Consider the following 26,024-nt stretch of genomic DNA (forward strand, 5'->3'; position numbering starts at 1 on the left):
TTATTTATTAGTAAGGCACAAAAACTGAGCATGCCACATTAGGCACTATATTAATATGCATACTACATGCTTAAAAAATGTAATAATGTACTGTCTTTCACACAAAATCAAATTAGTGAATTATCATTAGGGGATATGCTCTAATGTTTTATTTGGTAGCACAATGGAGTTAGGCTATATCCTCTTACTTCAGAACAATACAAGTCTACCAAATGGCTAAAGCAGATTAGAAATGTATCTATGGCCACAAAACAAGGCCAAGTTAACTGGATCCTGAAGGAATGAACCTGTAACACTAAACTTAGAAGCAGTTTCTATAACCAATGAGCCAGCTAACTATGTAACTGCTTCAACAATTATTTTATAATGTAATATTCAAGCCTAATAGGAAAGTAAAGCAAGGTCTTTAACAGTGTTGTTTGTTATTGAGCATAAGGAAAAAATTATCTTTATCCCTTACCTCATACCACATACAGAAATTAATTTGAATTATAACTAATTTGAAGTATAATTAATTTGTCACTTATCTAAAAGTAAAAGCACTAGTCATAGGGAACAAATGACAAATTAGACTTCAACAAAAGTTCTAAAATTCCTACTCATCAAAAGACACCATTAAGGGCTTCCTTGGTGGCGCAGTGGTTGAGAGTCCGCCTGCCGATGCAGGGGACACGGGTTCGTGCCCCGGTCCGGGAAGATCCCACATGCCGCGGAGCGGCTGGGCCCTGTGAGCCATGGCCGCTGAGCCTGCACGTCCGGAGCCTGTGCTCCACAACGGAAGAGGCCACAACAGTGAGAGGCCCGCGTACCACAAAAAAAAAAAAAAGAAAATAACTACACAAGCCACAGTGTGGAGGGACTTGTATTCAGAGTACATAAGTACAACAAATCTACAATAAAAGTATAAATAATCAAACAGAAAGCATATGGAGTGAAAAATAAAATAACTGAAATATATACAATTTTGTCAATCTTATTTTAAAAGACTTGATTTTCTTCAACAAATACTGTAGGATATTCTAATTTTTAAATAAACCCTTGGCCTTTCTCACCTTCTGAGACGGCCCAAACTCTGTGGAGTGTGTTTCTCTCTAAATAAACCCACTTCTTACCTATCACTTTGTCTCTCACTGAATTCCTTCTGCGATGAGACATCAAGAACGCGAGCTTCATTAAATCCTGAAACCAGAAGTAAAACCCTCCAACAAATGGAAGACTTGATGAAGCATTCTTCATTCCAGAGAGAAGGTCACCATTTCATAACCTGGAGAACCACAGAAGCTCATCCAGAGACCACCTGAGGCCAGATTAAAGGAATGCAGGCCCTGAACACACCCTGATCCTTATCAGCAACCCTGCCCTTGAACCACTGCTATAAAACTCCTCACCAAATCCGCCCCCCCACCCCCCCCGCCCCCCCACCCCCCCCACCCCCCCACCCCCCCCCACCACCGCCCTGGCTTGGGACACACAGTTTTGAGGGTACTAGCCCACACATCCCCATTTGCCTGGCAAAGCAATAAAGCTGTTCTTTTCTACTTCACCCCAAAATAAATAAATAAATAAACCCTTAACATTAGAAGTGAAAAGTTTATGGTAACCATCTCTTTATATGTATTTTATGTACAGGCTATAAAAAGTAATATATTACAAATATGATTTAAAATAAGCAAAACATGAATTGCCCTAAAAATGATAAAAGGGAAATCTTACAACCATCTGACGATAAAGTAATATCAACACATTTAAAAATAAGAATGTATATAACCCTTAAAAATTAACAGAAATGAAAAAATTAAAACAAAGTATATAAAAATGTCCCTTTAAGAAATCTGAGATGAAAACAGCCAAAACTTAAATGAAGTTAAATCGTTTTAGTCCTCATTACAGCATTAGATTGGGTTTGGCCCTAAGAAATAAAACCTCTACAGTAATTTCTTTCCTAAGAAATTTTTCCACTGTCCGTCTAAACAATTATATAACAGACATAACTCTAAATGATTTTCTTCTTTTAATTCTTCATCCTCAAACCACCTTTTATTAATTTTTCCTTCAGTAGAATAAACTGTCCGCACACTATGCAGTATTTACTATGAAGCATGCTGTGATGTAGCTAAAGACCAATGTTTAGCTAATGGATCCAACCAGCCGAAACATGTCAATTTCCACAGCCTCCCAGCCATAACTCTCTACAATCTCAGATCCTGCAAAACAATTTTACTACTGTTGGGCTTCACCTATCACTCCTCTACAGTAGCAAAACCCTGAACGCTTTGTACAGATGTATCAAGAATCTCGGGTTCTCTAGATAACGACTGGAGAAAACTGAAAGTGAGAGTGGAATCAATTACTCTGAAAACTCTAAGACAGCAGCAACTGCTTTGGGGGCTTTTGAATTCTAGGGTAAGCCAATTATTCTACCTAAGTATACTCATATTTTAGTGCCTGAAGTTTCCAAATGATCCTCACTTATTTCTCATCTATCCTTGTTGTTATGGAAGTGACAAGAGATTGGACCAAGATCTTTGCCATAAAAGTGTATTAGTATTTGAGGGACTGGAGTGGTCAGGAAACAATGGAAAGAGTACAAACTTTTTAAAAGAAAAGAGTAACTTTCACTGAGGTATAAGACCTAGAATCTTGAGAAAGAGACATTCAAAACGAGGGATTTTTAAAATTCAGTTTGAGATGGTGTTAATAATACATAAACAAGTAAGTAGCAATGAAAACTAGAATGTAGGAAAGAGAATTGAGTGTGATACAAACAAGTAAATGAAAAGAACACAAAATTAAATCCTAAAATTAAACAATGATTGTAAATACACATGATTTTGGTATGGCTGTCCAAATCATAATTCCCCCAGGTGGCCATGTGTGTGTTACCCTTTAGACCTTCATTTGAGAAACTACTAAATCCCCCTCCTATTATTCTAAACATTGGTTCCAAAAGAGAACTGTTACTGTCCTACATGATGACCTTGCCCTTCCGAAAAACATAATGATTAGCAGTGGGATAAAAATCTGATGTAAGCAGGACCAAAGTCCTGTCCTTGGATTTTTCAAATTAGTGCTAAGGGAAGGAAACTTTGAGGATGCAGTTGCAGAGCTACTGGGATGACCCCTGCTGCTGAATAAAGCTTACTTCAAAGAACAAAATCAATACATACAGAGAAGTGGAGGTAAGAGACAAAGAATTCCAATGATAATGCACATCCTTGCCCTCAATTATGTACATAATGTGCATTTTATGTTAAGCATGGTAAATATTTCCTACAGTTATTGCAAGAATTAAAAGAAATAATATAAAAGTACTTCATAAACTCTAGGTTTATCAAGGCTTATATTACTGTAATCACAAAACAAATGCATAAGACAAATCTGGTCTGCCAGTGGGTTTTGTATGGCCTGTGAGCTAAGAATAATTTTTACATGTTTAAATGTTTGCAAGAAAACTCAATACCAGGATATTTTGCAATATGTGAAAATTAATTGAAATTCATGTTTCAGTGTCCATCAATAAAGTTTTATTGGAACACAAGCACACCCAATTATTATATATTGTCTGTGGTTGCTTTCATGCTACAACAGAGTTGAGTAGCTGCCTTTATAGAAAGTTTGCCAGCTTCTATACAAGACTGTAAATACACGCACACCAAAACACTTTAAATGACTGTTAGAAAGGTAAGAGCATAAATAATTTCATCTCGTCTCTATCTTCTCAGTCTGAGATGTGATATTACTTTCTATAAAAACCAAATTTAAAAAATAGAACTACCATATGACCCAGCAATCCCATTCCTAGGCATATACCTGGAGAAAACCATAATTCAAGAAGATACACTATTTACAATAGCCAGGACATGGAAGCAACCAAAATGTCCATCAACAGAGGAATGGATAAAGAAGATGTGGTATATATACACAATGGACTATTACTCAGCCATAAAAAGGAACGAACTAGTGCTATTTGCAGAGATGTGGATAGACCTAGAGACTGTCATCCAGAGTGAAGTAAGTCAGAAAGAGAAAAATATCGTATAATACCACTTGTATGTGGAATCCAGAAAAATGGTACACATGAACTTACTTGCAAAGCAGAAACAGAGACACAAATGTAGGGAACAAACTTACGGAAACCAAGGGGGGAAGGGGGGGTGGGATGAATTGGGAGATTGGGATTGACATATATACACTACAATGTGTAAAATAGGTAACTAATGAGGACCTACTGTAGAGCACAGGGAACTCTACTCAGTGCTCTGTGGTGACCTAACTGCGAAGGAAACCTAAAAAAGAGAGGCTATACGTATACATATAACTGATTCACTTTGCTGTACGGCAGAAACTAACACAACATTGTAAAGCAACTACACTCCAATAAAAATTAATTTAAAAAATTTTTAAGTTAAAAAAATTTTTTAAGAGGGCTTTAACAGCTTCTATCTGATTTCCATTCCTCCACTGTGTAACTCTTCCAATGCATCTAAGTCTTCCCCACACCAAGTAAATAGCCCCACCAAGTTGATCAGGCTAAAAAACTACGAGTGGATAATCATGGGATCATGATTCATTCCTTTTCTTCATCCCTTACATCCATCCATCAGCACATCAATAGGCTCTCCAAAATACATTCCAAATGCTACCACTTCTTTCACCTCCACACAAACCCCAGCTGTCATCATCTTTTACCAGTACTCCTGCAAAAACCTCTTAACTATGATCTGAGGTTGTGGGGATTTTGGGGGAAAGAACTTAAGGTAGTGGCAATATAAGAGAATACTACAGATAACACACACACACTCAAATAGTCTAAAATTTAAGTTTTATTGTTCTTGTTCTCACTTTGGCAAGAATACCCTCATTTCTTAAAACAGTTCTTTTAGAAGGAATTTTTCAGCTTTCATTTAATGAAACGAAACTATAAATACCTATTCTGGTTGTAAAACACACCACTGGAGAAAAAAAATGAAGCCCAGTTTTAACTTCTTAATGTATCTTGTGACGTTGGTTCTTCTATAGCTCTATACTTTAACTGAATTAAATTTACTGATTGCATTTTTCATAAAACACTCATTCTCCAACATTCAACATAACAGAAGAGTAGCAAATGAAAGTAGTGTGGTATAGTGGAAAGCATACTGGATTTTTGAAGGCATAACATTTGGGCTTTAGTTCTTCCTTCATTACACTACTTGTATGATCTTAAAACTATTAATTGTATGATCTCAAACTAACACAGCATTGTAAAGCAACTATACTCCAATAAAAATTAATTTTAAAAATTTAAATATTATAGCTTCCTCATTTATGAAATATGGATATTAATGTCTGCTCTAACTCCTAAAATCGTTAGTGAATCAAGAGATCATATTCCTGAAAGTAATTTTAAAAGGTAAACTCTAAAGTATGAATATAAAATGTTAACAACAATCATTGAATTAATGTGATTTTCCGTCAGTCTACAAAGTTTTAAAGTTAAATTTATTTCCTCTAGGGCTTACCTGGTGGCGCAGTGGTTGAGAATCTGCCTGTCAATGCAGGGGATACGGGTTCGAGCTCTGGTCTAGGAAGATCCCACATGCCACGGAGCAACTAGGCCCGCTCGCCACAACTACTGAGCCTGCGCGTCTGGAGCCTGTGCTCCGCAACGAGAGGCCCGCGCACCGCGATGAAGAGTGGCCCCCCGCTCGCCACAACTAGAGAAAGCCCTCACACAGAAACAAAGACCCAACATAGCCAAAAATAAATTAATTAATTAATAAAAAAAAAATTATTTCCTCTAAATTATTTTTCAAATATAAAAAAACTTAACTGAAGTCTTTACAGCTATAGTAATCAAGACAGTGTGGTATTTACTTAATGATAAACATAACAATCCATGGGACAGAATACAGAGTCCAAAATAGACTGACACATATGTAGTCTATTGATTTTCGGCAAAGGTGCCAAGGCAATTTAAAGGAAAAGGGCTAATCTTTTCAACAAATGTTGCTGGAACAAAGGGATATCAATGTGCAAATAAATGAACCTTGATTCTTACCTTATACTATATGTAAAAATTAACTCTAAAAGGATCACAGACCTAAAAATAAAAGCAAAAACTATAAACTTCTAGAAGAAAATAACAGGAGAGAAATTGTGACATAATAAGAAATATATATATATATTCGATTTCTGTCCCCATTTCCTGGCATAGAACTTCTAAAACCCTTGGAATTTTCTGAGTAATAGGGGTGAGAGGAGCCCCTTTCAACCATACCTGAGTTTATGCTAAAGAGGTGACTTTTGGAGGGTGGGGGCTGGTTGCCAGAGGAACCAACCCTGTGATTAAAGGGTTGGAACTTTCAGTCCTACCCCTCAACCTCTAGGGAGGGGAGAGGGACTGGAGACTGAGCTCAACCACACTGGCCAGTGATTCAATCAATCATGCCTATGTATTGGAGCCTCCAAGAGAACCCTAAATGATGGGCTTTAGAGAGCTTCCAGATTGATGAACATATCAAGGTGCTGGGAGGGTGACACGCCCAGAGAGGGCATGGAAGCTCCACACCCCTTCCTAAGTACCTTGTCCAATGCATCTCTTCCATTTGGGTATTTCTGCATTATATCCTTTATAATAAACCAGTAATAGTAAGTAAAGTGTTTTCCTGAGTTCTGTGAGCTGTTATAGCATATTATTAAACCCAAGGAGGGGGCATGAAAATCTCGCATTTATAAGTGGTCAGTGAGAAGTACCTGAAGTCTGAACTTGTAATTGGCATCTGGAGCAGGGAGGCAGTCTTGAGGGACTGAACCCTTAACCTGCAGGATCTGCACTAATTCCAGGTAGTGTTAGAATTGCCTGGTGTGGAAAACCCACACATTTCGTGTCAGAAGTGTTGTGAGCAGAGAAAGAGTTTTCTTTCAGAATCTTTGTGACCTTGGGTTAGGTAGATTTCTTAAATGGGACACAAAATATACCATAAGAGAAAAAAATAATACGTTGAACTTCATCTTAATAAATCGATAAACTGGATTTCATCAAAATAAAAAACTTTCAGGAACTTCCCTGGCAGTCCAGTGGTTAAGACTCCACGCTTCCAATGCAGGGGGCTTCGGTTCGATCCCTGGTCGTGGAACTAAGATCCCACATGCCCCACAGCATAATAAATAAATAAATAAATAAAAATTAACTTTTAAAAAACCCCAAACTTTCACTCTTCAAAGACACTGTTAAGTCAATGAAAAGTTAAGCTGCAAATTGGAAGAAAATATCTGCAAAACACATAACTGATAAAGGACTTGCATCCATAGTATACAGAGAACTCTCAAAACCTAATAATAAGCCAAACAACCCACTTTTTAAAAAATGAGCACCGGATAGGCAAATGCATAGAGTCAGAAAGTAGACTCGTGGCTGCAGGGCTACAGGGAGACATGTATTCCAATGTTCACAGCAGCTGTATTCTTAATAGCCAAAAACTGGTAACAACTGAAATGCCCATCATCTGGTGAACTGATAAACTAATTGTGGTATATTTATACAATAAAATGTTATTCAGCAATAAAAAGGAACAAATTACTGAAACATGCAACACAGATGAATCTCAAAAGTATACTAAGTTAGGACTTCCCTGGTGGTGCAGTGGTTAAGAATCCGCCTGCTAATGTAGGGGACACGGGTTCGAGCCCTGGTCCAGGAAGATCCCACATGCCGCGGAGCAACTAAGCCCGTGCGCCACAACTACTGAGCCTGTGCTCTAGAGCCCATGAGCCACAAGTACTGAGCCCGCGCACCTAGAGCATGTGCTCCACAACGAGAGCAGCCACCACAATGAGAAGCCCGCACACCACAACGAAGAGAAGCCCCCGCTCGCCGCAACTAGAGAAAGCCCGCGTGCAGCAACAAAGACCCAACACAGCCAAAAATAATTAATAAATTTATTTAAAAAAAGTATACTAAGTTAAAAGCACAAAAGACCACAGATTATAAGATTCCAGTTATACGATATTATAGAAAAGACAAAATATAGGGATAGAAAGCAGATCAGTGGGGGTAGAGGGAAGGGACTGACTGCAAAGAGGTACAAGGGAACATCTTGGGGCAAGAGAGATGGTCTATATCTTGACTGTGGTAGTGGATACACAACTATACAAAATTTTCAAGACCCATTATACAATTGAAATTGGCATAGTTTATCGCAGGTAAACCATAGCTCAATAAAGCTGATTTTAAAAATTTGAATTCTCAAAACTACTCTGTAGTTCCACTCTTTTTCACTAAAATCAAGATATGATAATGAGGTGTTCGGTGATGTTTTAAAACAAATGACTGTGAGAATCTGCTATCAAGAATGCATTGTATTTGATAACAAAACTACCAAATTCCCAAAGGAACAGAATATACTCAGTTTTAAGGAAATCCAATGAGGTTTGGCAAAAAAGCAGATTGGCTTATGCAGGGTTATACAAAATACCAGTGATGAGAGGAAGGAACAGGTTAATAAGCAGGAGAAGAAAACAATTCACAAAACCTTGCTCTAAAGATACTTTCTCATACAACTCTTAGGAACGTGTCATAATCTTACCTGTTGGTTTTCAAATTCCCTAATTTCCCCTAGGGTATTATGGCAACTCTGTCAATATATTATATATGTAATATATAATATAATAAATAATGGCATAAGAAGAAACAAGGTAGCAATAAATGAGGCAAGAAAAGGGATACTGAGAGAATCCACATAACATTCCCCAAAAAGGGGTGAGACTGGAAAAGTAAAGTTGGAGCCAGGTGGCCCAAGCTAAGAGTTTATCTCACAGAAACTGAAAATGATAAAAAGCTTTTAAGCTGGAGAGTGACAATAAAAATGCTGTATTGAAAGAATAATCCAGTGGCCACATGCAGGTTAAATGAGAGCAGGAAAGATCAAATGCGAAGACATTAATTTCTAGACATTAAAACATTGCCTAAAACTACCTGCCTAAAACTACATCAATGGTTTTCAAACTCCTGAAACAACTTTTTTGTTGTTGCTGTGACACAGTCACACCCGTGAGTCCCATCAAAAAAACATCTAACATTACCTTATAGGTGCTACTACTAAACAACTGTTCAGAGCACAGCAAGAGCCCAAACTGCTTTAAGTACCAAAGTAGGTGTTAAAGTCCGGAAAGAAAGAGGGCCAGAAGGTAAAAGAGGTGACCTCACCCTGGTCACACAACCCACTGTTTGCCTCTACCCTCACTACCACCCACAAACAGCTGTCTGGAGAGCTCCACAGCATCCTGGGAATTCTCCTTAGTAACTGAATAGGGATCGTGAATCCAGGTTGATAAACAGTGATCTATAGTAATTAACCTGGAGGAAAAAAAGATTTTATAGAAATATAATTAATTTTTTCCACAAGAAAAAAAAACTAAAACTCAAGGGAATACATATCCAAACACATAAAAGTATTTTAGTAAACAATAAAGCCTTAAATATGAAAAAGGACAAATTAAGAATCTGAGAATGGACATCTAAGAAGTATATATACTATTCCAAAACCCTGTCATATGATCAGATACAGTGACTAAGATGTATGATGATAAAGCAGGCTTAGCACAGTTGTCAATGTTTTACCTACCTGTTTTTGCATCCCGAAAATTACTTTTTTCTTAGCTTATCTGACACAACCAAAGTCCACACAGGCTATATCACCATCTATTCTATGAAAAAAGGATGGTATATTTATAATCAACAATGCAGACATCAATGTTTATACAGGAGTCAATAATGTCTGAAGAGTGAATAATTTCATGAAAATTGCTTCCTGTCTATCTCCCTTCATTATAATATATACTTTAGTAGGAATTTTTGTTTCTTTTCTTCACTGATATATTCCCAGTATGAAAACGATTCCTGGCATGTAGCACTTGCTGAATTATTAGATTTTCATACTGGCATCAATAGTTCATTTCAGTCACAAAAAGTCCGTCACTATAATCATCATCCTCAGATGAAGGGCTGTAATAACAAGTTCAGTTTTATTCAATCTACTTAAAAGTTACCCTTGAGGGTATTTTTTTAAACTGAAATTAACAATTTTTTTTTGCCGTTTAGTTATTAGTTAATTTATGAAAAGTGTCCGACATAGTTCCTGAAATCACAGCGGAATAAAGGTTAGTGCCTTTGCTTTGCTACTCCCTTTCAAAAAGTTATCCATGTCCATAACCTGCCGCATCAATGATTATTTCCTAAAGCAAGTATACTGAAGACCATAGATTTAATCACAGGACTCATACTGCAACAAACACATAGAAAAATACCTTAGAAAAGTATCACTTGTATAGATAACAGAGAGAGGATAGAAGTTATTGAATTCATTGACTTAAATTAGGACGACACCAGGAGAGCACAGCTGACAATGGTCTCCGCACAGGTTGAAAACTGCAACAAAAGTGAGCACTGTTGGTAGTTTATCATTTTCTCAGGTGTACGGGAATAGGAAAAAAAAACTAAATGTCATTCCTTTAAGCCATTTTCAAGAGCTGGGAGGGCTACTGTGACCTGACTTCTATTTTTCTGCTTACACCCTAAACAAAGACATACATTTGAAAAAAACATAAAAGGCTGGATGGTGGAGGTTTAAGACAGCCCTCCTTTGTTTCCAAAGCTTCCTATACTTCACCATCGCCATCCTTATTACTCTGTATTTTAAAAGCCAACATCATAAGCTCCATAAGGACTATGTTTATAGCTGGAAGAGTGCTGAGCACATACCAAGCGTTCAATAAATATTTCCCGAATAAATACTGCCTGAATCCCCCACAGAATTATAAGCTTCATGAGAGCAGGGGTTTCGAGTGTCTCATACACCAATTTTCCACTGCACTTAGCACAGAGTATGATCCAAAGAAGCTAATCAAAAGCTATTTACTTAATGAATGTGTTTATGACCAGGAACACACACAACAAAGTGACCTATATGAGACTCGAACCCATAACCTTAGCCCCATTATAGTATGCACTAATGAACCAAGATAAGGAATTTCACAGTGTGCATATAATCATTAAATCTCACCCACAAGCACTCACAAAAGTTTCAAGAAAATTAGTCAAATATTGATTACTTTCCCAGCCATTCTCTTTATTCTAAACTTTGTTCCCCAATACCTTATCTCAAATGACCCATAATAATAGATCCTAAAAATTAAGAAAATGTTGTTTGTGCCAAAAAACATATCTTCACTAAATAAAAGTGGAGAGGATTAAAGAAATAAGATGAATGCCAAGAGGTACTCAAAGCAGTCAAAGAAAATCAAAGGCTATGCCCCAACTAAACTGAAAACAGGATATCCTTCAAATTTAAAAATAAAATAAAATAAAATTCCCACTCACTCATCAACAGAAGTCAGTTTTGACACTTTTCTGGAACAAATGGCTCAAAGAAAAATGCAAATTTTGTCATTTGCTCTAACGTGTCACTTAAAGATCAGCATAAGCAGTTGCTCGAGACCAACATACAAGAGTAAAAAATGATTTAAGGAAAAATGTCAGATATCAAAACTAAATAGTTTTGTTTTAAAACAGCAAGTCATCTCAACTTTAGGAACTCATCCATTTTGGAAAGTCTGAAGAAGTACATTCTCTGGAAAAAAGTTTTTAAATGAAAAGAAGTGTATTCTTATTATGGAATATGACAAATATAATATAGCATAATTTGACTCTCTAAGATACTAACACCTCACTGATCCAAAGATTTATCCTAAAAGAAAAACAAGAAACAAAAGAAACAAAAGAAAGATAATCTCAACAAAAGAAAATACAGGGAGCATAAATTGTCTATAATTTAAAACATGCACATATCATCAAGTTTGTGAACTAAAAGCTCAGGTATTTTATTATTATTAAAGGCCTCATTCAGAAGTCTATTATTTTACTCTGAGGAACATCTGGTATTATGTTATTCACATATTACTAACATTAGCAATATTTATTAGGTATGATTCTGTCCCCGTAGGTGCTACACCATACAATTTAAAAAGGCATAGACCTTGATCTCTGGGTTCTTTTTTGAGGTCCAAAACAATCCTTATGTACGTCAAACCAGCTTTGTTATTTGGTTTCCTAGCCTACAGCAGATTTAAAATTGGAAATCAAAAGAATGGCTAGATTAGAAACAAAAACCAATTCAGTTAACAATGAGCACCTCTAGAGCCTAGAGTACCACTTCCTACCAACAGGAACCACAACTTCTTAAAGAAACAGCTGACCGCAGAATTGGAACAGGAAGTGTAAAAGAAAAGTTTGAACATCTTATCACATCAGAAAGCAAGGAAGCTAAGAAAGAGCACTAGGACCAGGACTCAGGAAGCAGTGTGAAGATACTCTCAGAAGTCAAAGATGGGAAAATCTAAGCATCAAATTTTAGAAGAGTAATGGTAGCAGATCAAAATACATCAAATATATAAAAATCTGTAAGTTTCAATTTAAAGGATAAACAGAAGACAAAAGAAACATGTTTGAAAAAAAAAAACACCAAAAGATACAATTGGTACTTATGTTAAACTTTACAGGAGAAAAGGTCTAGCTTCTTTAACAAATTGCAAAGGGAAAAAGAAAAGGGAAGGGAAATATATAGATTAAAATACTTGAGACATAACAACCAAATGCAACGTACGATCTTGTTTAAACCTTGATTTAAACAAACCACTGTAAAATGACACTTTTGAGACAATCAGGGATATTTGGCTGGATATCTGACATTAAGAAATTATTGTCAAATTTTAGGTCTAATAAGAGAAGAGTCATCTTTCCAGATATATAAGCTGAAATATTATGGGTGAGGTTTCTTAAATAATTAAATAAAAAGAAAGGATAAAGTACACTGACACTAGGTGACAAACAGCAAGGAAGACAGTTATAACTGTCTAGGGTCACTGAATGTATGGAGCAAACAGTTCTACACAAATAGCTCTCAGAGGCATCACTGTATTACAGCACAGAACCATGTCTAATGCTCATAGTAACCCCCATCAGTCGTCAAGAATAAGGTAAATTATGTTCTATATACACAGCTTAGGCAGATCAGATGTCCAAATAATGGAATACGATGCATTAAAGTTTATATTTATACTCACTGAGAAGGAAAGATGATCACAACATTTTAAGGGGGAAAAAAAGGTTGATTTTGCTGCTTAAATCTGTTTTCTTTTACCCAAGCCCCCCAACAACACACACCACCTAACAGTACCTTGCTCTAAGATAACTGCTGATTGTTTAAATGTAGAAACATAAGAACAAACATCCTGAAGGGCTTCCCACTTAAGAGCAAACACCTTCAAACTAATTTACATTAATGGTCTAGTCCATGTGTTTAACACAATTTTTAAGTGTAAGATAAACTATTATGCAGTTACAAAATTACAAGAACCATAAAGAATGTTCGCTAACTTAAAATGACTTAATTCAAAAATCTCACCTGAACCCTACTTAAAATATACATGCAAGTTATCATGGGCTGAATTGTGCACCTGAATCACCTTATTGTGTCAAAAAGCAAGCAAGTCCTCAAAGAATGATGGGAACAGTCGAAAGAATACAGAAGCCAGCATGAATGGGTAGCCGACAGCCAAAACAGGACCAATTTGAGTATCAAAATAAATAGTAATGGATTATAACCCATTGGAAAAAAATAGGATACCTGATTCATACAGATATAAATAAACCAATAATTTGAAGGTCTGATGAGGAACAGAGTATTTGCAGTTTCAAAGTACCTCCTACAAAACACTAATTACAAAGATTTAAAAAAAAATGTATATATATTTAGTTAGTTAGTTAGTTATTTTTGGCTGTGTTGCGTCTTCGTTTCTGTACAAGGGCTTTCCCCAGTTGCGGCAAGCGGGGGCCACTCTTCATCACCGTGCGCGGGCCTCTCACTATCGAGGCCTCTCTTGTCGCGGAGCACAGGCTCCAGACGCGCAGGCTCAGTAGTTGTGGCTCACGGGCCTAGTTGCTCCGTGGCATGTGGGATCTTCCCAGACCAGGGCTCAAACCCGTGTCCCCTGCATTGACAGGCAGATTCTCAACCACTGTGCTACCAGGGAAGCCCTTACAAAGATTTTTTTTTTAAGTAATTTTACAGTGGAAAGGCCTGGCAGACACCACCTTAATCAAATGGTCAAAATGGCCATTACCAGAATGGGACAAATCAAAACTGTGTGCCACCTGATAGGATGCAATGAGACAAAACACAGCTTCACCTGTGTGGCTTTTGTGCCAAAGATACATAACTCGAATCTAATCAGGAGGAAACCTCAAATTTAGGGACTTTCTACAAAACAACTGGCCTGCAATCTTGCAAAGCATTAAGGTCATGAAACCCAAGGAAAGACTAAGGAACTGTTCCAGATTGAAAGAGACTAAAGAGACATGACAACTAAATACAACATTTGATTTTGAACTGGATCCTTCTGCTATAAAAGACATTATTAAAACAATTAGCAGAACTTGAATGGGTCTGAGGGTGAAATAGTAATGTATCAATATTAATTTCCTCATTCTCTTCATTGTAATGTGGTTATGTAGGAGAATGTCCTTGTTTATAGGATATATACACTTAAATGTTAGCAGGTGTTAGGGCATCATTTCAACAACTTAATTCTCAAATTGCCATGACCACAAAGAAGACACTCCCAACACCTCTTGGGCAAGATACAGGCTGCAAACATATGCCTATAGAGGCCAGGCAATAAGGTAAATACTTGAAACAAGCTAGGTATAAAGCAAGGACTGGGGCTGTTTACCTGACGCATCACTCAGTGAGTATATATCATCTGGAATGCAAGTCCACAGTGGCAATATCATTCCATTTTTCAAGAGAAACCAAAGATGCAGATTTTTATGTGAAATTTCCCAATTTTTAACACACTCAAAAGGGCCAAACAAAACATGTCTGTCGACTAAATTTGAACCACAGCTGTCTCTGGCCCAGAGGCATGTTTCTCAAACTGAAGCCTAGGGATAAAAGGAAACCACATGATATACATGGAACATATTCTTGGAGCTGCAGTTTTATCCCAAGAGCTTGCCTGGAATTTTCTGGGAGAGGAACTATTTCTTTATTTTTAAAATGCAATATTTTGGAGTTTAATGCAAAGTTCATATGATTTTTAAAAACTTCTCATTTAAAAATAATTTCAAGCTTACAGAAAAGCTGTAAGAACAAGAATAGTACAAAAAAACACCTGTACAGTTTTAACCAAATTCATCTATTGTTAACATTTTACTCATCTGCATTACTTGCATAAGAGCATCCTTCCACCCTGCCTCCTCCTCTCTACGCAAACATACAAATATACACACACGTAAATACATAGCTCTATATATACATATATGTGTATATATATATAAAACATATATACATGTTACATTATTTTTTCTGAACCATTTGAGAGTAGGTTATATATCATGGCATTTTATTCCTAAAAATTTCAGTGTGTATTTCCTAAGAATAAAAACATTATTTTACAGAACCTTAGGATAGTTACCAACTTTAGTAAATTTAACATTGATGCCATACCTTTATCTAATCTACCATCCATATTCCATTTTTGCCAAATGATCCAATAATATCCTTAATATCATTTCCCCCTCTAATACAAGATCCATTCTAGAATCGGGTACTACAAGTAGTTGTCATGTCTCTTTAGTCTCCTTTAATCTGGAACATTTCCACAGCCTTTCTTTGTCTTTATAATATTAACATTTAAAAAAGTACAGTCTCGCCCCCTACCCTTTTAAAAAACAGGATGTTCCCCATTTGGAGTTCAATGTTCCTCAGGATTACATCCAGGTTATGCATTCCCGGCTGGCGAACTACATAAGTGATGTGTTCTTCGCAGGCATCACATTCAGAGGCACACAATGTCCACTGGTGCTATTTATTTTGATCATGCACTCAAGGTGCTGTCTGATTTCATCACTGTATAGAGTTACTATTTTTTTCCCCTTGTAACTACTAAGCAATATATGGGGAGATATTTAAGACCATGCAAACATTCTGCTCCTCATCAAAAATATCCCCAGAGATTTAGCATCTACCAATGATTCCTGTCTGGACTAATCTTTATTATAATGGTTGCAAAATAATCATATGAATTTTTAAGTTAAGTAGACTCAATTTCTGGCTACACTCTCAGATCCCTCAGGTGTAAGCACTCGGTCTCCTCTACTTTAGGAGCACTACAGTGCAGTAGTTTGAATGTAACACTAGAATAATTAGGTGCAGCTTCCAGAAAAAACAAGCGTACCTGAGCCATGCCTTAGAGACTGGATAGATTTTGTAAAGCTAATGAGGTGGAGAACCAGTCAAGACACATACAACTCCATCAGGAAAGCTGAGAAAACAATATGGTGAATGCTTTGCAAAGTAAATAACATACCCTAGCCTACCAGTTTCATAAAGCCACATTTCCACATATGGAGTTTGCCTGAATTACACTGATTCTAGAACTATAGATATACTTTCGCTGCTACTGATATTAACTATATTCTAATCATATTCAGATTCTAAAAACTTTTCAAAAACAGCACAATTCATTATAACTACTTCTCATTGTTCATCCACATTTATATATATATATATATATATATGTGAGCCCTCCGACCTAGTCTCTCAAAGATAGGGAACAGACACTAAAAGTGTACCTTTCATCTGATTGTGACCCCTAGAAAGAAATAAATTTTACTGCCATCTAAGGCAAACATATAAAACTGAAATTAAGTTTCTTAAAGCAATATCATGCAAAGCACCAATATTTTATAATCTTTCTTTCTTCCTCCTCATTCTTTTTAGTATTTGTCTTGACTGCAAATAAATTGATTTCTAAATCCTTAATAGGTGATGCACAAGACCTGCACTTGAAAAACACTACCCTAGAACCTGGCACAGAGTTCTTTATCATATTCCCAAAAAAATCCGGAAGAAAGTTTTCATTTATTTCAGGTGAAATAAGAAGAAAACAAGAACATAAAGAGTTATTTAATATTTTAAAGGATTCTGAGATTGTGTATGATAATTTTTTTGGTCTTCAAGTTATTATTTTTTTATGCAACCATGGTAAGAGCGAAGGTTGTAAGCTGCCTATCATATTTTCCCCCAATTTTATAGGGTCATGAAATCTCCACTGCTCTGCTATGAGATTTCAAAAACACATAAGAGTGTCAGCCTTCAATGGGTTTACAATTTGGCTGGGGAAATAAGACTTACAATAATTTTAGGACTTGTAATAATTACTTCTACCTTTTGAGAAGAAATATTCTGTGATAAGTGCCCTAAAAATGTTCTTATGTTAAAAGTTCAAGGGTGAATATTTTAAGCTGGGAATGAAAGAGAACAAATAATGAAAGGTGTTCAGAAAGGAAACAATATTTGAGTTGGGCCTTGACGGGTACTTCAAAAGAGAATAGTCACAGGGATGGAAAAAAGCCAATCAAATATGGGGAAAAAGAAATAGGTCAATTAGGCCAGAACATGTTAAGACAGTAGAAACAGATAATGGAGGACCCTTGACAACAAGGTTAAGGTGCTTGAATTTAGTCATTAAGGCAATGAAGCAATCTGAAAGAGTGAATGGGAGAGTCAAAGCACTAAGGAAAATTAGTCTGAAGCTCCCACACACACACACACAACAAATTATAGACAAGTGGAGATTCTTGAGGCTATGCAATAATCCAAACACAGAAAAATAAGGACTTCAACTGTGGTGGTGGAAAAGGAAAGTAAGGAATGGGAAAAGGTGACAAGGATTGATAAGTCTTAGATTTTAATGTGGTAGGCAAAAATGGCCAGGAGTCAAACATGGTTCTAAGATTTCAAGGCTGGGTGATACTTACAGACAGTGGAAAATAAGAAAAAGAAGCTGATTTAGAGGATGAGGAGCTCAGATTCAGGTATGTTAGAGTCAATGTACAAGTGGGTTATAAAGTGTCAGTAATAGTGTAAGGAAAAGAACATTGGACCCCATCAGAAAAATCTGAGTTCAAGTGGAAAAAAATGGGGACTTCCCGGATGGCACAGTGGTTAAGAATCTGTCTACCAATGCAGGGGACACGGGTTCGGTCCCTGGTCCAGGAGGATCCCACATGCTGCAGAGCAACTAAGCCCGTGAGCCACAACTACTGAGCCTGCGCTCTAGGGCCCATATGCCACAACTACTGAGCCCGCGTGCTGTAACTACTGAAGACCGCGCGCCTAGAGCCCATGCTCTGCAACAAGAGAAGCCATGGCAATGAGAAGCCCACACACTGCAAGGAAGAGCAGCCCCTGCTTGCCACAACTAGAGAAAAGCCCACGCGCAGGCAACAAAGACCCGATGCAGCCAAAAAAAAAAAAGAAAGAAAAAAATGGTTAGGATCTAATGAAAAAACCACCAGAATGCAAAATTATATCTACAGTATAATTTTCACTGTGTAAAAAAGGAGGCATAGGAAAAGAGTAAAAACAAGTACATCAACATGATAACGTCAGCTGAATACAGATAAACTAGAACAAAAGATAATTTCTTTTTCTTTCTTCTTTTGTACTGTGTTCTCATTGGATACAAACCTTACAAATTAGGCTCCCCACCAAAAAAAAAAGAAAAGGAAAATAAAAATCTGGATTTGAATAGTCTTTTTAAAAACTGCAAACTCCTTGAACCTTAGTTTCCTCATCTATGAAAGAGGAAATAATTTCTTCTCTCCCAAGGTTAGTGTGCAGATAAAATGAGATAAAGTTTTGTAAACTATAAAGCAATATGCAAAGTTAAAGCATTATAACAGTGACAGTTAAAACTATAGGACAAGATATCACACAGAGACATAGAAATATACTACAGATTTGGGAAGCACATTATTTCCTTAGACTATTTTAAAGTTTTAGAATCCATCTATTTTAAAGTCAAAATGTTGGGACTTCCCTGGTGGCACAGTGGTTAAGAATCCGCCTGCCAATGCAGGTGACACGGGTTCGAGCCCTGGTACGGGAAGATCCCACATGTCGCACAGCAACTAAGCCCGTGCACCACAACTACTGAGCCCGTGTGCCACAACTACTGAAGCCTGTGTGCTCTAGGGTCTGTGCTCCGCAACGAGGAGCCAGTGCAATGAGAAGCCCAAGCACCACGATGAAGAGTAGCCCCCATTCACCACAACTAGAGAAAGTCCCCGCACAGCAATGAAGGCCCAACGCGGCCATAAATAAATAAATAAATTTTAAAATAAAATCAAAATGTTGTCATATTTCTTTTTTTTAAATTAATTAATTAATTAAATTTATTTTTGGCTGCGTTGGCTCTTCCTTGCTGCGTGCGTGCTTTCTCTAGTTGTGGTGAGTGGGGGCTACTCTTCGCTGCGATGCATGGGCCTCTCATTGCGGTGGCTTCTCTTGTTGCGGAGCACGGGCTCTAGGCACGCAGGCATCAGTAGCTGTGGCTCGCGGGCTCTAGAGCGCAGGCTCAGTAGTTGTGGCGCATGGGCTTCACTGCTCCACGGCATGTGGGATCTTCCCGGACCAGGGCTTGAACCCTTGTCCCCTGCATTGGGAGGCGGATTCTTAACCACTGCGCCACCAGGGAAGCCCTGTCATATTTCTTATGAACAAATATTGAAGTTTTACATGTAATAGAAATGGACTCATATACATAAAATTAATACGGTACTTGTCCTACATGCTATTCACACTTAAATACAAAGCAGAAAAAGACCTAGTAATATCATTCCCTAGTATTTGGACTTCTAAATAAATTATTTCATGGTTTTAAAAGGCCAGTCTCTATAGAGATAGATTCAGAATCTCCAAACGTTGTCTCTCAGAAGTTACACGCTTGATACATAGCACTGCATTCTAAATGGTGCTTCCCCCTTCAACTCCCATTTCTGGTACTTTAATCTCTAGATATGTATTTAAAACCAGACAGTAAGCTCCTAAAGGGCAATAAGAATGTCACAAAAATAGGTACACATTAAGAAATACTCTAGCTAACTCATGTTACAGATGTACGAGTTACTACTCATGCCATATTATAACGTAAGCCTATCTTGAGCCCTTCAAGAGACCACCATTAAGAAATTAAAAGTTAAGAAAACATTCCCCAAGTAATATTATTACATGGGAAACATTTTTATATGAATAAATATATACAGAATGCTTTAGACTAGATTAATATTTAAAAATCATATACTACACTGTTCCTTTAAGAAAGCAAGAGTATACGTGAGATGAGAAATAAGTTCTAATATTGTGATGTTAAAGAGATTGTTTTAAAATATCTCATAAACTGAAGCATACTACTACTGCACTGAGACTGTTACATTTCTTATACTAACACTACAATTCCATCCACTACAATTTTTCTTTAAAAAGAAGTTTTGGAGTTTTGCTTTTAACCTTTGGGGCAGAAAAAGTTAAAATTGATGTGGTTAACAATACGCTTTCTTTAAAGCATAAACACAGACAAAACCTGTAGGCTAATCCCAAGACAAGTCTTAAAATTAAAACCTTTATTATGAAAAAGAGATGCTAAAAAAACTAAGCATGAAATGCACCTAACCCCTGCCTTAAGAAAATCAACAAAAAAAGCTGTATCAAGCTTCCCACTTTTGCACATAGACCTGAGATTTAAAATATTTACTGTATATATGTTTTGTACATGTATGTGTGTGTATTCTAAACTGATTTGCAGGCAGGACATCAAGATAGATTGTTTTCCCCTCACTAAGTTAAAAAAAAATTGTTTCTAAAGTATTGCTTTTTTATATTACCCTATTCGTGAACTAAAAGACACTTTGCCTGAAGTAAACGGTACCACCACCTGCCAGCCAAACTGCCTGAAATTCATCAGCTGTAGAGATTAAAAGCATCCTTTAGTTGTTTTTATGTAAAACAAAATACAAAAGGTATATGATTTCTATGTGGAACACATAACACAATCACCCACAGACAATCACCTAACGTTCCTCTCAGTGATTTCAAAACCACTACACACAGTTTTAATTGCCATTAGACATCTTATAAAATGCACATAATAGTGTTTTCCTTATCTAAACACACAACAATCAAGGGTACAGTTTGAATTTTAAAAGTTTTTCACTTTATGAAATGATGCACCATAACATTCCCTTAAATAATCAGCTTCTCTATAACCATTGTTTACAAAGCACTGAGCTTTCCTGCTTATAAAAATGTAGTTTTCTTACACTTTTTTTCAAGAACTCATCTAGTATATAAAAGGAGACACACACATATACTTCCTTGAGAATAAATGTTTTCACTACTTGTGACCCCAGAAAAACTTCACATGTTTTGAATTCTTGTTTGGTTAAAAAAGGTTTTTAAACATCTACTAGAATATAAGAGCTTGCCTTTACATTCATGGCTCTCGTGATGATAAAATAAAGATCAATGTAACTCTAAGCTCTAGACTAATGAACTGCAGGGAACAGAAACAAGCAATTTGGCAAGAGCTGGGTAAAGCTACGTTTAAAGACTACCAATAAAATATACCAGCGTTACCCTTCCCTCACTCCCAACTCTTTAAGGTTTCAATTAAGATGGGGCCTAGTTTTACTCTTTCAAGGGGGACAGAAAGAGAAAGCACAGAGCTCCTGCTGAGAAGTATCTTCATGAGAAGCAGCTCCAAAAATACTGCCAGGAACCATTTCTTGCCCCCCAGCTGACATAGGTTCCTCTCTTTAAATACAGGTATATCCCCTGCTCCTGACCAACACCATACTTAAAGAAAGGAAGTCTCATCAAGGTACCATCCAAGGATGGCATCAAATAAATAAAAAAATTATCAAATGAATAAAAAAATTCAACACCAGGGTCAGCTATAATGTTCTTGATGAAAAGTGGGAGCCTCAACTAAAATTCATCTTCATCTCTCAGTCTCTCCTATCAGTTGCCTCATGAACTGGGTAAGAAGGGATAGCTGTTTAACAAGGATATCCACTGTTTCAAAATAAACTTAAATTAGTGAGAAAGACTCCCACAAAACACAGAAGATGAAGCTTCCGCAAGCCTTCGACGTCCTCAGAACCAACAGGAAAGAAGTAAAAGCTGATTCTAATTTGAGCAGTGATCCCACCATTCCTACAGGCTGAGGAGCCTACAGTTCAGAGATATCTCAGTCCCACCACATCCCCCAAGACACTCAGTTTTTTGGCTAAGTATATGATCACCTCTTCGTGAACATGAAGGACAAGCCTTTCAGTCCAATATGATTAGAGAATAAATCCAGGCATAAGGCTTAAAGAAAAAAAAAAGCAGTGAAAAGTTGATCCCTCTTTAAAAGGAGCCCAAGAATGAAACAACTTCACAATGTAAGGAATTGTAAGACATCAAAGGTTAGATAATGGACAACAGGTGCCTTTGGGGAGGAAAGAGTAACACTCAGTTGCCTCCTATTTTAGGATTTCCACTCTCAAAGTACTTGTGTGTGTGTTTCCCAAAGAAAGTGTGTGTGTTTTTCCCCAAAGAAAGTCAAGGCCAAAATTATGGTTTTTACTATTTAATACCTATAATGGGTCCATTGCTCTTTAACCTACTTTTTTATTTTAGATTTTACGCCACCAGGGAAGTCTAGATTTTTAAAAACCCATTTAATCTCAGTGTGTCTGAATAAAGTATGGCCTATGGCCAGATTATGCACTGATCCATGAACATTAACCAACTAGGAATTTATTATCAAGAAATGCAAAGAAAGGCGTCTGAATACAATCTACCTCCACATAAAATACTCAATATACAAATCCAGCAGCAGGTATCACGTTAACTGCAGTATCAGCCAAAGCAGAAACTTTCTCTCACCATCATGACAGCTGAGCTCAATCTTTACAGTAACCAGATTCCAATGGCCTCAAAGAATAGTAATTCCAGACAGAGATTATAGGGGACTGAGTACCAGCCTTGAGTTCTGATTCCCTTGGCCAGTTACAAAATTTATTACCTTTATCTGGGTGAAAGGGAACACTGAAAGGATACTTCAGCCTACTTCCCTTCCTCCAATCCACAAAGACAACATATTCCAAAAATGGAGAATCCTTTCTTTCCCTGTCAGAGGCCCCCTTTCCTATGGATTAACTGGGCAGGATTACTTCTCCCCAGCATGCGTGCAGAGCCAGCAAACATAGTTCTGCTTTCACTCCTCTTTTAAAGAGGGTCCCCAGGCTTCCCTGGTGGCACAGTGGTTAAGAATCCGCCTGCCAATGCAGGGGACACGGGTTCGAGCCCTGGTCCAGGAAGATCCCACATGCTGCGGAGCAACTAAGCCTGCGAGCCACAACTGCTGAGCCCGCAAGCCACAACTACTGAAGCCCGCGTGCCTAGCGCCCGTGCTCTGCAACAAGAGAAGCCACCGCAATGAGAAGCCCATGCACCGCAACGAAGAGTAGCCCCTGCTCGCTGCAACTAGAGAAAGCCCGCACGCGGCAGCGAAGACCCAACACAGCCAAAAATAAATAAACAAAATAAATAAATTTTTAAAACCCCACTTATGTTAAAATAAATAAATAAAAATAAAGAGGGTCCCCCAACACAGATGCACCTCTTCCTTTCCTGTATTAGGCAAATGATGCTTCAGTGCTTCTGGTTCTCTCCACCACTGCAAAATGTTCAGAGAAGTGGAGGGAGTGAAGGGAAGTTGTCAGTTACTCTGAGAAATACCTAAAAGAAGACTCCAAATTTAAAGTGAATACTTGGTGGGGCGGGGGGGAGTGCCCCCCTCCTGAAGAGGGAATGGGGGTCCCTTCCCTAAAAGGGAGCCTCTGCGTGGGTAAGGGGTGTCCCCAACCTGAAAGAGAGCTCGGTATGTGGGAAGGGGGAGGAATGTTGTACCCAGAAAAGGGGTCAGGGTTTGAGAAAGAGGTGTCCTAACCCCGAAGGTGGGGGGAGCCGTGAGTGTATGGGGAGAGCTGTACCAGCTTTGGGGGGCCGCGCTGAGGGAAGGGGTTCCCACTACGGTGAAGAAGGGCCCCGCACTGAAGAGGACGCTGGGAGGAAAGGAGGGTCTTGCTGAGGAGGGCTGGCATGGGGGGAGGGGTTCTGAGTCCACCGGAGCCCGGAGAGGGGCAGCAGGCTCGAGGGGAACATGTGCAGTGGAAGTGCGGCCATCCCCAGGGGCAGGGTGGAGAGCAGGCCCGGGCTGCGTGTGGAGGGAACAAGGTTCCCACCCTCCGCAGGAGAGGGAGGACTCCCAGCCGTACTCACCGAGGCTGCCGGCGAAACCGTCCATCTTGCGGGGAAAGCGCCGGGCTCCAGGCTCAGCGGGGCGGGCACTTCATTCAGCGGACCGACTAGGGTCGCCGACGCTGAGCCTGACCCGCTAGCTTTCTCGGGCGCCCGGCTTGGCTCCCACCTCCCGCCTCCGTCGTCCGTCCGTCCACCACGGGGCAGTCAGCCGCAGACGCCCGGACCACTTCCCCGTCAGGTTGAGAGCCGCGCCGCGCCGCTCCGCCGCCTGCCCGGCCTCCCTCCCAGACAGCAGCCGCGAGCGCCCCGCCGCGCCCCGCCCCCGCGCCCGCGCGCAGCGGTAGCTCCACCCCTGCGTACGCCGTCACGCTTCCGACTCCACCTCCCACGTGACGACCCGGAGGCGGGGTCTTCCCGACCCTTCCCTCTCACCTTGCCTCGGCTTCGGGTTCCGCCCCCCGCGCTCGGGAGGGGTGGCTACGCTTGCGCGATGGGCCTGCTGAGGGCCTGGGACTTGGTGCTTGAAACTGCTTCCGAATGGGTGGGGATAAGGGGAGACCTCCGGCATGGGATCCTCAGGAGCTTCTAGGGATTCCTTTTCCTCGCAGCCCCTGGGGAGTGCGCGGAGACCCATCGGAGCTTACGTTTGGAGCCCCTCTAACAGGAGATGGTCACCCCGTGTGTCCTAGAACACTAAAGAGGCAACCAAGTGCGGGGAGAGGTCCAAATTTCCCGGGTTCTCCCTTTGCCCCAGTAGGATGAGGGACAAATGAGGGCGAGTCTTCTTGACTAGCTCAAGGCCACCATGCCACAACCCAAGGCACACAGCAGAGCCTAAGACATACCAGAAGCAAGGAATGTTAGTACTGGACAGGACCCAAGAGTTCATCTTGCCTCCCCTTCAGGGAGGACACTGAGCCTTAGAAAAGACATGAACTGCGCAAGCTCATGGAGCCTGGTAGAAGCAAAGTTAGAACCTAGGCTTTCTAATCCCCCTGGTGTTTTTTCCACCAGGGATGCAAAGCCACCCCTTATCGGGGATATTATAGGATTGCCTACTAGGGAACTATAACAAAGGGTTGAAATGAAGTAAGCCTGAATTCCAGGCCCAACTCCATGTGACTCAGTAGGTGACTGTCAAGTCACTAAACTTATTTGGACCTCACTTTATTCATTTGCAAAAGGGAGGACTGGACTTGTAACCAAAACCTCTTAAGTATACACAGCGTTCTTCTTCCTCCTCCCTCCCCAACCCACATTCCCCATCCTTCTAAAGACCTTCTAGTGATTTCCCAAGTCCCTCTTGGGACTAGGTTTTGTGGATCAGAGTACTAGTTACTGAGAAGAAATGTAAGGTGCCCAGGAACTAAATTGATCTATACAATAATAAAGAGCTGAGTTAGAAGAGAATAAGAGTCATTGTAGACAGAGTTCCAGGAGAGAGGGAGGTACTAAAGGGAGATGAGAACAATGAAGTAGCAACTGTCATGAGAGGGACTTAGAGGAATTAGATGGTTGAAAGGATTGTTAAACATTTTTTTGTTGTCTTGCAGTATACTTCTTCCCTTTGGTACCTCTTTAAAAATCTTCCCCCCAAAATCTAAATTACTTTAAATGTCTTTTTTGGATATCAGACCTGTGTGTCTTCTGAATACCATACTATGTGGAGAATGGCCATAAGGCAGCCAAGATAAATTCAGATTACAGACAAAATGGTGTCTAAAGTTTTCTGTTTCTTCAAAGTTAAGTTATTTACCCAGTGTTTCCTTTGCTATGGACATTTTCATATCTGTATGATGCTACCAAGTCTAATCGCTTAGTATTTGAGAC

The 26,024-nt window shown here is 38.9% G+C and overlaps 1 protein-coding gene across 8 annotated transcripts in view; it reads right to left on the reverse strand.

The window, feature by feature from the left end:
• The window catches only part of EML4 (EMAP like 4), a 155,182-nt gene extending 130,701 nt beyond the window's left edge, over positions 1 to 24,481 (reverse strand). For 5 of the 8 annotated variants that reach the window (XM_089923227.1, XM_089923225.1, XM_089923232.1 and 2 more), the window contains exon 1: positions 1,113 to 1,251. In XM_089923227.1, coding sequence (XP_089779353.1) covers positions 1,113 to 1,236 — 124 coding nt within the window. In that variant the 5' untranslated portion in view covers positions 1,237 to 1,251. Of the gene's footprint in view, positions 1 to 1,112; positions 1,252 to 5,501; positions 5,806 to 9,187; positions 9,688 to 24,212 lie in introns of those variants that run through there. The other 3 variants (XM_089923231.1, XM_089923233.1, XM_089923226.1) reach the window with 3 other exon arrangements.
• Between the last annotated feature and the right edge of the window lie 1,543 nt (positions 24,482 to 26,024).

The sequence above is a fragment of the Delphinapterus leucas genome, chromosome 13 (assembly GCF_059928025.1).
Source record: "Delphinapterus leucas isolate spDelLeu-1000000601 "Yukka" chromosome 13, BTC_Dleu_Yukka2, whole genome shotgun sequence".
NCBI classification, from domain to species: Eukaryota; Metazoa; Chordata; class Mammalia; order Artiodactyla; family Monodontidae; genus Delphinapterus; species Delphinapterus leucas.